This window comes from Salmo salar, chromosome ssa02, assembly GCF_905237065.1.
Source record: "Salmo salar chromosome ssa02, Ssal_v3.1, whole genome shotgun sequence".
Lineage (NCBI taxonomy): Eukaryota > Metazoa > Chordata > Actinopteri > Salmoniformes > Salmonidae > Salmo > Salmo salar.
This window is the reverse complement of record NC_059443.1, coordinates 6,831,066-6,843,904: the sequence shown is the minus strand read 5'-3', so window position 1 is coordinate 6,843,904 and position 12,839 is coordinate 6,831,066. Positions and strand designations below refer to the sequence as shown.

At 48.5% G+C, this 12,839-nt stretch overlaps 1 protein-coding gene across 1 annotated transcript in view; it reads left to right on the top strand.

The window, feature by feature from the left end:
* The window catches only part of LOC106596393 (dysbindin-A), a 40,476-nt gene that overhangs the window by 1,672 nt on the left and 25,965 nt on the right, over nucleotides 1-12,839 (top strand). The window contains exons 5-6 of the mRNA XM_045696872.1: nucleotides 201-333; nucleotides 9,168-9,300. Of these exons, the coding sequence (XP_045552828.1) occupies nucleotides 201-333; nucleotides 9,168-9,300 (266 nt within the window). The remainder of the gene's footprint in view (nucleotides 1-200; nucleotides 334-9,167; nucleotides 9,301-12,839) is intronic.

Below are 12,839 nucleotides of genomic sequence, written 5' to 3'. Positions count from 1 at the left end.
TGTATTAATTAGACTTGCATTGAATTACGCATCAAGAATAATAATACATGGGAACATCTCACATTCTCTCTCTCATCTTCTCTCTCTCTCTCTCTCGCGTCTGTCTTCGCTCTCTCTCATCTTCTCTCTCGTCTATCTTTCTCTCTTGTCTTCTCTCGTCTTCTCTTTTCTCTCTCTCTGTATGTCTCTCTATCTCTCAGACAGTGGATGGAGAGGTGGTGATGCTGTCTGCACACTGGGAGAAGAGAAGAGCAGCAGTGGTGGAACTACAAGAACAACTACAGCAGATCCCAGGCTTCCTCACAGACCTGGAGACATGCACCAATCGCATCGGTGAGTGTGCACCATCACTATGTCTTGAGTTTAGATTCTTCACTCTTCTGCTCAAGTGTGTACTTGCACACTCTTTCTCGCATGGAAACTCTCCAGACAATGCTTACACCAAGTGCACACTTGGGGGGTAAAAGGGTGGAAAGACAGGACGTAGCCGACGTATCATAGACTGCACCAGGAAACCTTTAGGACCAGTCAACATATTATAGTCGAGAAATGTCACAATTCCCTGAATTACTGAATGTCATTGCCACTCTTTATTCTTTTTACATTTGGCCTTTTGTTGCCATTGTGTAGAATAGGTTGAGGTCAGAGGTGTTTATGACGGGCTGAGCTGTGTTCATCTTGAGAGAGCGGTGATACTGTAGGGCACCAGCTGGCATGGCCTGCCTGTTAACTGTGGAGCTTCAGCTGGCAGTGGGGTAATAACAGCTACTAGTGCCAACATGGTGAAGGGGGGGTAGGTAGGCAACAACAGAGACAATGGGAAGAGATGAAGCCGTTTTTACACATGGCTAGTTTGAAACACAACACGTTTATAGTCTAAGGAGACGGATCTGACATCAAATCTGACTTCAGAATCAGATTCCCAAGCCACCTCCGTAGGTAGCTTGAACTTCTTCCAGGTCATATACCATACAGCACGGAGTAGTCTTTGATACAGTCTGTAGTATTCCATGCATCGACCTATACTAGTATGTATCGGTCTTCTCTAAACAGGTCATATACCATACAGCACGGAGTAGTCTTTGATACAGTCTGTAGTATTCCATGCATCGACCTATACTAGTATGTATCGGTCTTCTCTAAACAGGTCATATACCATACAGCACGGAGTAGTCTTTGATACAGTCTGTAGTATTCCATGCATCGACCTATACTAGTATGTATCGGTCTTCTCTAAACAGGTCATATACCATACAGCACGGAGTAGTCTTTGATACAGTCTGTAGTATTCCATGCATCGACCTATACTAGTATGTATCAGTCTTCTCTAAACAGGTCATATACCATACAGCACGGAGTAGTCTTTGATACAGTCTGTAGTATTCCATGCATCGACCTATACTAGTATGTATCGGTCTTCTCTAAACAGGTCATATACCATACAGCACGGAGTAGTCTTTGATACAGTCTGTAGTATTCCATGCATCGACCTATACTAGTATGTATCAGTCTTCTCTAAACAGGTCATATACCATACAGCACGGAGTAGTCTTTGATACAGTCTGTAGTATTCCATGCATCGACCTATACTAGTATGTATCAGTCTTCTCTAAACAGGTCATATACCATACAGCACGGAGTAGTCTTTGATACAGTCTGTAGTATTCCATGCATCGACCTATACTAGTATGTATCAGTCTTCTCTAAACAGGTCATATACCATACAGCACGGAGTAGTCTTTGATACAGTCTGTAGTATTCCATGCATCGACCTATACTAGTATGTATCGGTCTTCTCTAAACAGGTCATATACCATACAGCACGGAGTAGTCTTTGATACAGTCTGTAGTATTCCATGCATCGACCTATACTAGTATGTATCGGTCTTCTCTAAACAGGTCATATACCATACAGCACGGAGTAGTCTTTGATACAGTCTGTAGTATTCCATGCATCGACCTATACTAGTATGTATCGGTCTTCTCTAAACAGGTCATATACCATACAGCACGGAGTAGTCTTTGATACAGTCTGTAGTATTCCATGCATCGACCTATACTAGTATGTATCGGTCTTCTCTAAACAGGTCATATACCATACAGCACGGAGTAGTCTTTGATACAGTCTGTAGTATTCCATGCATCGACCTATACTAGTATGTATCGGTCTTCTCTAAACAGGTCATATACCATACAGCACGGAGTAGTCTTTGATACAGTCTGTAGTATTCCATGCATCGGCCTATACTAGTATGTATCGGTCTTCTCTAAATAGTTTCTAGTTTTGTACATTGTTCATGGAATTGGAACCCTCCTCCCCTGCCCTGTCTTGAATAGTCAGTAGTGACGGGGACTCCTCCCCTGCCCTGTCTTGAATAGTCAGTAGTGACGGAGACTCCTCCCCTGCCCTGTCTTGAATAGTCAGTAGTGACGGGGACTCCTCCCCTGCCCTGTCTTGAATAGTCAGTAGTGACGGGGACTCCTCCCCTGCCCTGTCTTGAATAGTCAGTAGTGACGGAGACTCCTCCCCTGCCCTGTCTTGAATAGTCAGTAGTGACGGGGACTCCTCCCCTGCCCTGTCTTGAATAGTCAGTAGTGACGGAGACTCCTCCCCTGCCCTGTCTTGAATAGTCAGTAGTGACGGAGACTCCTCCCCTGCCCTGTCTTGAATAGTCAGTAGTGACGGGGACTCCTCCCCTGCCCTGTCTTGAATAGTCAGTAGTGACGGGGACTCCTCCCCTGCCCTGTCTTGAATAGTCAGTAGTGACGGAGACTCCTCCCCTGCCCTGTCTTGAATAGTCAGTAGTGACGGGGACTCCTCCCCTGCCCTGTCTTGAATAGTCAGTAGTGACTGGGACTCCTCCCCTGCCCTGAATAGTCAGTAGTGACGGGGACTCCTCCCCTGCCCTGAATAGTCAGTAGTGACGGGGACTCCTGCCCTGAATAGTCAGTAGTGACGGGGACTCCTCCCCTGCCCTGTCTTGAATAGTCAGTAGTGACGGGGACTCCTCCCCTGCCCTGTCTTGAATAGTCAGTAGTGACGGGGACTCCTCCCCTGCCCTGAATAGTCAGTAGTGACGGGGACTCCTGCCCTGTCTTGAATAGTCAGTAGTGACGGAGACTCCTCCCCTGCCCTGTCTTGAATAGTCAGTAGTGACGGGGACTCCTCCCCTGCCCTGTCTTGAATAGTCAGTAGTGACGGAGACTCCTCCCCTGCCCTGTCTTGAATAGTCAGTAGTGACGGGGACTCCTCCCCTGCCCTGTCTTGAATAGTCAGTAGTGACGGAGACTCCTCCCCTGCCCTGTCTTGAATAGTCAGTAGTGACGGAGACTCCTCCCCTGCCCTGAATAGTCAGTAGTGACGGGGACTCCTCCCCTGCCCTGAATAGTCAGTAGTGACGGGGACTCCTCCCCTGCCCTGAATAGTCAGTAGTGACGGGGACTCTTCCCCTGCCCTGTCTTGAATAGTCAGTAGTGACGGGGACTCCTCCCCTGCCCTGTCTTGAATAGTCAGTAGTGACGGGGACTCCTCCCCTGCCCTGTCTTGAATAGTCAGTAGTGACGGAGACTCCTCCCCTGCCCTGTCTTGAATAGTCAGTAGTGACGGGGACTCCTCCCCTGCCCTGTCTTGAATAGTCAGTAGTGACGGGGACTCCTCCCCTGCCCTGTCTTGAATAGTCAGTAGTGACGGGGACTCCTCCCATGCCCTGTCTTGAATAGTCAGTAGTGACGGAGACTCCTCCCTTGCCCTGTCTTGAATAGTCAGTAGTGACGGGGACTCCTCCCCTGCCCTGTCTTGAATAGTCAGTAGTGACGGGGACTCCTCCCCTGCCCTGTCTTGAATAGTCAGTAGTGACGGGGACTCCTCCCCTGCCCTGTCTTGAATAGTCAGTAGTGACGGGGACTCCTCCCCTGCCCTGTCTTGAATAGTCAGTAGTGACGGGGACTCCTCCCCTGCCCTGTCTTGAATAGTCAGTAGTGACGGGGACTCCTCCCCTGCCCTGTCTTGAATAGTCAGTAGTGACGGGGACTCCTCCCCTACCCTGTCTTGAATAGTCAGTAGTGACGGGGACTCCTCCCCTACCCTGTCTTGAATAGTCAGTAGTGACGGGGACTCCTCCCCTGCCCTGTCTTGAATAGTCAGTAGTGACGGAGACTCCTCCCCTGCCCTGTCTTGAATAGTCAGTAGTGACGGGGACTCCTCCCCTGCCCTGTCTTGAATAGTCAGTAGTGACGGGGACTCCTCCCCTGCCCTGTCTTGAATAGTCAGTAGTGACGGGGACTCCTCCCCTGCCCTGTCTTGAATAGTCAGTAGTGACGGGGACTCCTCCCCTGCCCTGTCTTGAATAGTCAGTAGTGACGGAGACTCCTGCCCTGTCTTGAATAGTCAGTAGTGACGGGGACTCCTCCCCTGCCCTGTCTTGAATAGTCAGTAGTGACGGGGACTCCTCCCCTGCCCTGTCTTGAATAGTCAGTAGTGACGGGGACTCCTCCCCTGCCCTGTCTTGAATAGTCAGTAGTGACGGGGACTCCTCCCCTGCCCTGAATAGTCAGTAGTGACGGGGACTCCTCCCCTGCCCTGAATAGTCAGTAGTGACGGGGACTCCTCCCCTGCCCTGTCTTGAATAGTCAGTAGTGACGGGGACTCCTCCCCTGCCCTGTCTTGAATAGTCAGTAGTGACGGGGACTCCTCCCCTGCCCTGAATAGTCAGTAGTGACGGGGACTCCTGCCCTGTCTTGAATAGTCAGTAGTGACGGAGACTCCTCCCCTGCCCTGTCTTGAATAGTCAGTAGTGACCGAGACTCCTCCCCTGCCCTGTCTTGAATAGTCAGTAGTGACGGGGACTCCTCCCCTGCCCTGTCTTGAATAGTCAGTAGTGACGGAGACTCCTCCCCTGCCCTGTCTTGAATAGTCAGTAGTGACGGAGACTCCTCCCCTGCCCTGTCTTGAATAGTCAGTAGTGACGGGGACTCCTCCCCTGCCCTGTCTTGAATAGTCAGTAGTGACGGGGACTCCTCCCCTGCCCTGTCTTGAATAGTCAGTAGTGACGGAGACTCCTCCCCTGCCCTGTCTTGAATAGTCAGTAGTGACGGGGACTCCTCCCCTGCCCTGTCTTGAATAGTCAGTAGTGACGGAGACTCCTCCCCTGCCCTGTCTTGAATAGTCAGTAGTGACGGAGACTCCTCCCCTGCCCTGTCTTGAATAGTCAGTAGTGACGGGGACTCCTCCCCTGCCCTGTCTTGAATAGTCAGTAGTGACGGGGACTCCTCCCCTGCCCTGTCTTGAATAGTCAGTAGTGACGGGGACTCCTCCCCTGCCCTGTCTTGAATAGTCAGTAGTGACGGGGACTCCTCCCCTGCCCTGTCTTGAATAGTCAGTAGTGACGGGGACTCCTCCCCTGCCCTGTCTTGAATAGTCAGTAGTGACGGGGACTCCTCCCCTGCCCTGTCTTGAATAGTCAGTAGTTACGGGGACTCCTCCCCTGCCCTGTCTTGAATAGTCAGTAGTGACGGGGACTCCTCCCCTGCCCTGTCTTGAATAGTCAGTAGTGACGGGGACTCCTCCCCTGCCCTGTCTTGAATAGTCAGTAGTGACGGGGACTCCTCCCCTGCCCTGTCTTGAATAGTCAGTAGTGACGGGGACTCCTCCCCTGCCCTGTCTTGAATAGTCAGTAGTGACGGGGACTCCTCCCCTGCCCTGTCTTGAATAGTCAGTAGTGACGGAGACTCCTCCCCTGCCCTGTCTTGAATAGTCAGTAGTGACGGAGACTCCTCCCCTGCCCTGTCTTGAATAGTCAGTAGTGACGGAGACTCCTCCCCTGCCCTGTCTTGAATAGTCAGTAGTGACGGAGACTCCTCCCCTGCCCTGTCTTGAATAGTCAGTAGTGACGGAGACTCCTCCCCTGCCCTGTCTTGAATAGTCAGTAGTGACGGGGACTCCTCCCCTGCCCTGAATAGTCAGTAGTGACGGGGACTCCTCCCCTGCCCTGAATAGTCAGTAGTGACGGGGACTCTTCCCCTGCCCTGTCTTGAATAGTCAGTAGTGACGGGGACTCCTCCCCTGCCCTGTCTTGAATAGTCAGTAGTGACGGGGACTCCTCCCCTGCCCTGTCTTGAATAGTCAGTAGTGACGGAGACTCCTCCCCTGCCCTGTCTTGAATAGTCAGTAGTGACGGGGACTCCTCCCCTGCCCTGTCTTGAATAGTCAGTAGTGACGGGGACTCCTCCCCTGCCCTGTCTTGAATAGTCAGTAGTGACGGGGACTCCTCCCCTGCCCTGTCTTGAATAGTCAGTAGTGACGGAGACTCCTCCCCTGCCCTGTCTTGAATAGTCAGTAGTGACGGGGACTCCTCCCCTGCCCTGTCTTGAATAGTCAGTAGTGACGGGGACTCCTCCCCTGCCCTGTCTTGAATAGTCAGTAGTGACGGAGACTCCTCCCCTGCCCTGTCTTGAATAGTCAGTAGTGACGGAGACTCCTCCCCTGCCCTGTCTTGAATAGTCAGTAGTGACGGAGACTCCTCCCCTGCCCTGTCTTGAATAGTCAGTAGTGACGGAGACTCCTCCCCTGCCCTGTCTTGAATAGTCAGTAGTGACGGAGACTCCTCCCCTGCCCTGTCTTGAATAATCAGTAGTGACGGAGACTCCTCCCCTTCCCTGTCTTGAATAATCAGTAGTGACGGAGACTCCTCCCCTGCCCTGAATAGTCAGTAGTGACGGGGACTCCTCCCCTGCCCTGTCTTGAATAGTCAGTAGTGACGGAGACTCCTCCCCTGCCCTGTCTTGAATAGTCAGTAGTGACGGGGACTCCTCCCCTGCCCTGTCTTGAATAGTCAGTAGTGACGGAGACTCCTCCCCTGCCCTGTCTTGAATAGTCAGTAGTGACGGAGACTCCTCCCCTGCCCTGTCTTGAATAGTCAGTAGTGACGGAGACTCCTCCCCTGCCCTGAATATTCAGTAGTGACGGGGACTCCTCCCCTGCCCTGAATAGTCAGTAGTGACGGGGACTCCTCCCCTGCCCTGAATAGTCAGTAGTGACGGGGACTCCTCCCCTGCCCTGTCTTGAATAGTCAGTAGTGACGGGGACTCCTCCCCTGCCCTGTCTTGAATAGTCAGTAGTGACGGAGACTCCTCCCCTGCCCTGTCTTGAATAGTCAGTAGTGACGGAGACTCCTCCCCTGCCCTGTCTTGAATAGTCAGTAGTGACGGAGACTCCTCCCCTGCCCTGTCTTGAATAGTCAGTAGTGACGGGGACTCCTCCCCTGCCCTGAATAGTCAGTAGTGACGGGGCTCCTCCCCTGCCCTCAATAGTCAGTAGTGATTGGGGCTCCTCCCCTGCCCTGAATAGTCAGTAGTGACGGGGACTCCTCCCCTGCCCTGTTTTGAATAGTCAGTAGTGACGGGGACTCCTCCCCTGCCCTGTCTTGAATAGTCAGTAGTGACGGGGACTCCTCCCCTGCCCTGAATAGTCAGTAGTGACGGGGACTCCTCCCCTGCCCTGAATAGTCAGTAGTGACGGAGACTCCTCCCCTGCCCTGTCTTGAATAGTCAGTAGTGACGGGGACTCCTCCCCTGCCCTGAATAGTCAGTAGTGACGGAGATCCATCAGGATAATAATCTGTCTCTGTTGTAGTGGACCCTGTGATTGGTCACTGACCATAGGGTGTGTTGTCCTAATGCCATTGATTTCCTGCTGATTCGCCAGATGTCTCCAAGCCTGAGCCCAAAACTGCCAAGCCCAAAATCTGGACATTAGAGTACACAACCCTTAGATTTGTAGTTTAGTTTAACTCACTGTTCATCGCTGGTTGTGCTGTAATCCGTGTTAGATAGTAGTTGGACTGTTTAGAACTCTGAGGACTTTCATTCCATCATTCTAGAATGGGTGTCTCCTGTCTCAGCCAATGAGTTGCACATGATGTGAATTCTAGCGAGCACATGGGAAATTCCAGTATGAACAAACTGAGACGTGTGTTCTAGGAAGGTGAAAGAAGTTGAATAGAATTCAGTGGATCTTTAACTTTATTTGGAATATTTACATTTGTAAGATTTGTTCCTGCTCTGTATAGAGTTCCAGATAATGCCTCAAATATGGCACGTTTCCTTTTTAGTTGACTTTGACTTTGGACAGTGATAGTGGTTGGGCTCCCGAGTGGTACAGCGGTCTGAGGTGAGGTGAGGGTTTGGCCGTCATTGTAAATAAGAATTTGTTAACTGACTAACCTAGTTAAATAAAAATGTTATAAATAAATAAATAGTGCTCTAAGTACAAACAGTTTCCCTATATGACCACCAGATGCCAGTGTTCACTTGTGTTTTAGTAGTGTAGTGAATAATAGTTCCTTCCTTTTGTCTTTTATTGGAATTATTCACATGATAATATTATACAGACTCTGGCGACAGTCTCCCAGCAGCGGTTATAGACACGCGACAGTCTCCCAGCAGCGGTTATAGACACGCGACAGTCTCCCAGCAGCGGTTATAGACACGCGACAGTCTCCCAGCAGCGGTTATACAGACTCTGGCGACAGTCTCCCAGCAGCGGTTATACAGACTCTGGCGACAGTCTCCCAGCAGCGGTTATAGACACGCGACAGTCTCCCAGCAGCGGTTATACAGACGCGCAACAGTCTCCCTGCAGCAGATGGACAGACTGGCAACAGTCTCCCAGCAGCAGATGGACAGACTGGCAACAGTCTCCCAGCAGCAGATGGACAGACTGGCAACAGTCTCCCAGCAGCAGATGGACAGACTGGCAACAGTCTCCCAGCAGCAGATGGACAGACTGGCAACAGTCTCCCAGCAGCAGATGGACAGACTGGCAACAGTCTCCCAGCAGCAGATGGACAGACTGGCAACAGTCTCCCAGCAGCAGATGGACAGACTGGCAACAGTCTCCCAGCAGCAGATGGACAGACTGGCAACAGTCTCCCAGCAGCAGATGGACAGACACAACAATGAGATAGAGCTTCACAGCACAATGATGTTGTCATGACAATAGTTCCATCAGGTAGCCTAGCAGTAAAAAGCGTTGGGTCATTAACTGAAAGGTTGCTGGTTTCAATCTGCCGATGTGCCCTTGAGCAATGCACTTAACCCTAATAGCTGCTGTAGGTCACTCTGGGTGACTAAAATAACTAAATGTAACATGTTCCCTCTGCCACATACAGCCCACCTGGAGGCGGACTTTGAGGAGCTGGAGAGCCGGCTGATGTACCTGGACAACCTGTGTGGTCAGTGTGAGCAGCAGCGCTTCAGACACTTCCAGGTCCTGCAGCTGGAGAACTACAAGAAGAAAAAGAGGTATGTTTTCCGTTCTCTCTGACCTCAGGATTTTACAACATAATAACATTGTGGTAATTCGTCCTGGCTGATACTCCACTTAATTAGACAACCATCCGCCAACTTTATATCCCTGAATTATTGTCTGATATAAAAACAGGTTCACCACTTGATGCACCACTGTGCTGCGTCCAGATGGATGTTTCAGTATTATAGCATCATATCATACCGCCCCAGGCAAAACAACACTAACATTACATTTCTGATAGTCCTGGGCTATCTATCTATCAGATGTTTTATGGTGGATATCTCTATTTAGTTCAACAGCAACATTCCTCTGTAGAAAAGCCTTTACAACAATCTTCCATCAGCATTGTCCTCTTATCTGTAATGTTGGATTCTTTTCCTGTACGCCTTGAGGTTCTCGTTACGGTGTGATGCTGCCTGACGGTTTACCTATATGCACAAAGCTGCTTCTTCAATTCCACTGTTGTTGTGCCGTCAAACTGACAGGTCTATTTGATCACATGTCCACTAGACGAGAGTCATCATTTTAAGTGCCCAGTGCAGGTCTTCATTTGTAAATGCTGGAACAAAAAGTGAGTGTTAGCGTGGGCTGACCTGGGGAGTTCTGGGGTAGCAGAATAATTCACCTTTATAATAAAGCATTGCATGCACATCACCGCATTTGCGTATTGTCATAGAGCAGTAGAGTAGAGACACTTACAGACGTTGCACACATGGGGACCATTTTTAGTAGCCCAGGGTCTGGGGAAGATGTTGGCCTTTTATAAACACATTACATGAAATTCTACGTCTTTTTACATGACTGGAGACTTTGACAGAATCTTGTTTTTATACAGCACAAATGATGGAAACGGCAGGCTACTATGACACTGACAAACTGAGAATCAGAGATCAATAAAAACCTCCGTGTCTTGAATCCATCACTAGCCCAGGCCTAGGTGTGTGGAGACATGTTGAAGGTTACAATATGAGGAGAAAATTATAGTCCTTTTTTTATGTAACCTTTTATTTAACTAGGCAAGTCAGTTAAGAACAAAATTCTTATTTACAATGACGGTCTACACCGGCCAAACCTGGACGACGCTGGGCCAATTGTGCGCCATCCTATGGGACTCCCAATCACGACCGGATGTGATACAGCCTGGATTCGAACCAGGGACTGTAGTGATGCCGCTTGCACTGAGATGTAGTGCCTTAGACCGCTGCATCACTCGGGAGCCCAGTTTCACTGAATCACTCACTGATGAGCAGCTCACTCTCTGGTGATTGACGACGCGCTCGTGCCAAAAGCTTCTCTCTCTTTTGTAAAACAATATTTGGAAGTTGATCTAATATGTTGGTAGCCTACAGAGTGTTTTCAGCAGGAGCCATTTGCTTTCCAAACTGTGTTTTCCCGCGATTGTATTTGAAATATTGCGAAATGCCTGTTTTGTCTGGGTGCTGTGTTCTCACTGACAGGTTTGCCGTTCCCGACTGTAGGCTACAATCCACAGCTATTGGTCCTCTGTGTCTTTGTCCTGGTGTAGTATTCTGAATTATTACATTTAACATTACATTACATTTTCTGAACAGACAGCAGTAATTCTATAACTTTGGCAAATGTATTTCCATTAATCAGGGGTGCTGCAGTTCGTTCAGAACCCTTCGCGTGGCTATGATCTATAAGGAAATAAATGATGAAGTGCAACGCTGGAGAGATGAGAGTTGCAGGCTCATGTCGAGTAGAGAGAGCGAGATAACAACTAGAAGGAGATTCACTTTCAATGATTTATGTGAGACATAATGAAGCGCTTCTCACACCGCCGCCGCCACGTGTTGGTCTCAAACGGGTTACAATGTTGCACAAACCGTAAACCCGGACCGGCCCAACCCAAATCAACTCTTTACAATCTACTTTTATACATTACGTTTTTGTGGGGGCAGGAGAATGAACTGAGGCAACTCGAATTAACTTTGATCGGCTTTTATTAGAATGTTTACATTGCAAAATGATTTGTCATGCCTGGAGAGGTACCGGATCCGGCCAAATAGGTTCCGGAACAAAACAGTCGAAAACGAGGAGGTGCCGGATCCTGATCCGGCTCAAATTAAGCACTGGCCCAATGTCATCTGTTGAAAGGAAACCAACATGCCTGTTATTCATGTCGGACCTTGGCATTATAGTGCTTATAGTCGTCCAGGTTTGGCCGGGGTAGGCCGTCATGGTAAATAAGAATTTGTTCTTAACTGACTTGCCTAGTTAAAGGTTATATCAAATAAAAAAGATTTGTTTTTAGTTGTACTTTGCCATTAAACAGGCTCCTATAGCCCTGGCTGTTAAGTGATGTGTAAACCCAGGCAGCTGAAAGACTTTGTTTCTGGCCTTGATTCACAGATGGAAGGTTATTGTTAATCTGGGGGTATAGACTAGAGGAGAGGAGCTGATGGGAGGTTATTGTTAACCTCTTACATCTAGACGTTCCGCTAGCGGAACACCACTCCAATATCCAATGATTGGGCGTGGCGCGAAATACAAACTCCTCGAAAATCCGAAAACTTCAATTTTTTAAACATATGACTATTTTACACAATTTTAAAGACAAGACTCTCCTTTATCTAAACACACTGTCCGATTTCAAAAAGGCTTTACAATGAAAGCAAAACATTAGATTATATCAGCAGAGTACCCAGCCAGAAATAATCAGACACCCATTTTTCAAGCTAGCATATAATGTCACAAAAACCAAAACCACAGCTAAATGCAGCACTAACCTTTGATCTTCATCAGATGACACTCCTAGGACATTATGTTATACAATACATGCATGTTTTGTTCAATCAAGTACATATTTATATCAGAAACCAGCTTTTTACATTAGCATGTGACGTTCAGAACTAGCATTCCCACCGAACACTTCCGGTGAATTTACTAAATTACTCACGATAAACGTTCACAAAAACATAACAATTATTTTAAGAATTATAGATACAGAACTCCTTTAGGCAATCGCGGTGTCCGATTTTAAAATAGCTTTTCGGTGAAAGCACATTTTGCAATATTCTGAGTAGATAGCTCGCCATCACGGGCTAGCTAATTTGACACCCACCAAGTTTGGTACTCACCAAACTCAGATTTACTATAAGAAAAATTGGATTACCTTTGCTGTTCTTCGTCAGAATGCACTCCCAGGACTTCTACTTCAATAACAAATGTTGGTTTGGTTCCAAATAATCCATAGTTATATCCAAATAGCGGCGTTTTGTTCGATGCGTTCAAGACACTATCCGAAGGGTGACGCGCGGACGCGTATCGTGACAAAATATTCCATTACCGTACTTCGAAGCATGTCAAACGCTGTTTAAAATCCATTTTTATGCGATTTTTCTCGTAAAATAGCGATAATATTCCCACCGGGAAACCCTGTTTTCGTTCAAAGACTCAAAGTTGAAAATGGAGTCGTCTCGTGCACGCTCGCACCCATCTCATTGTTCTCACATCGACCACTTACCAAATGCGCTACTGTTTTTCAGCCAGAGACTGCGAAGTCATCATT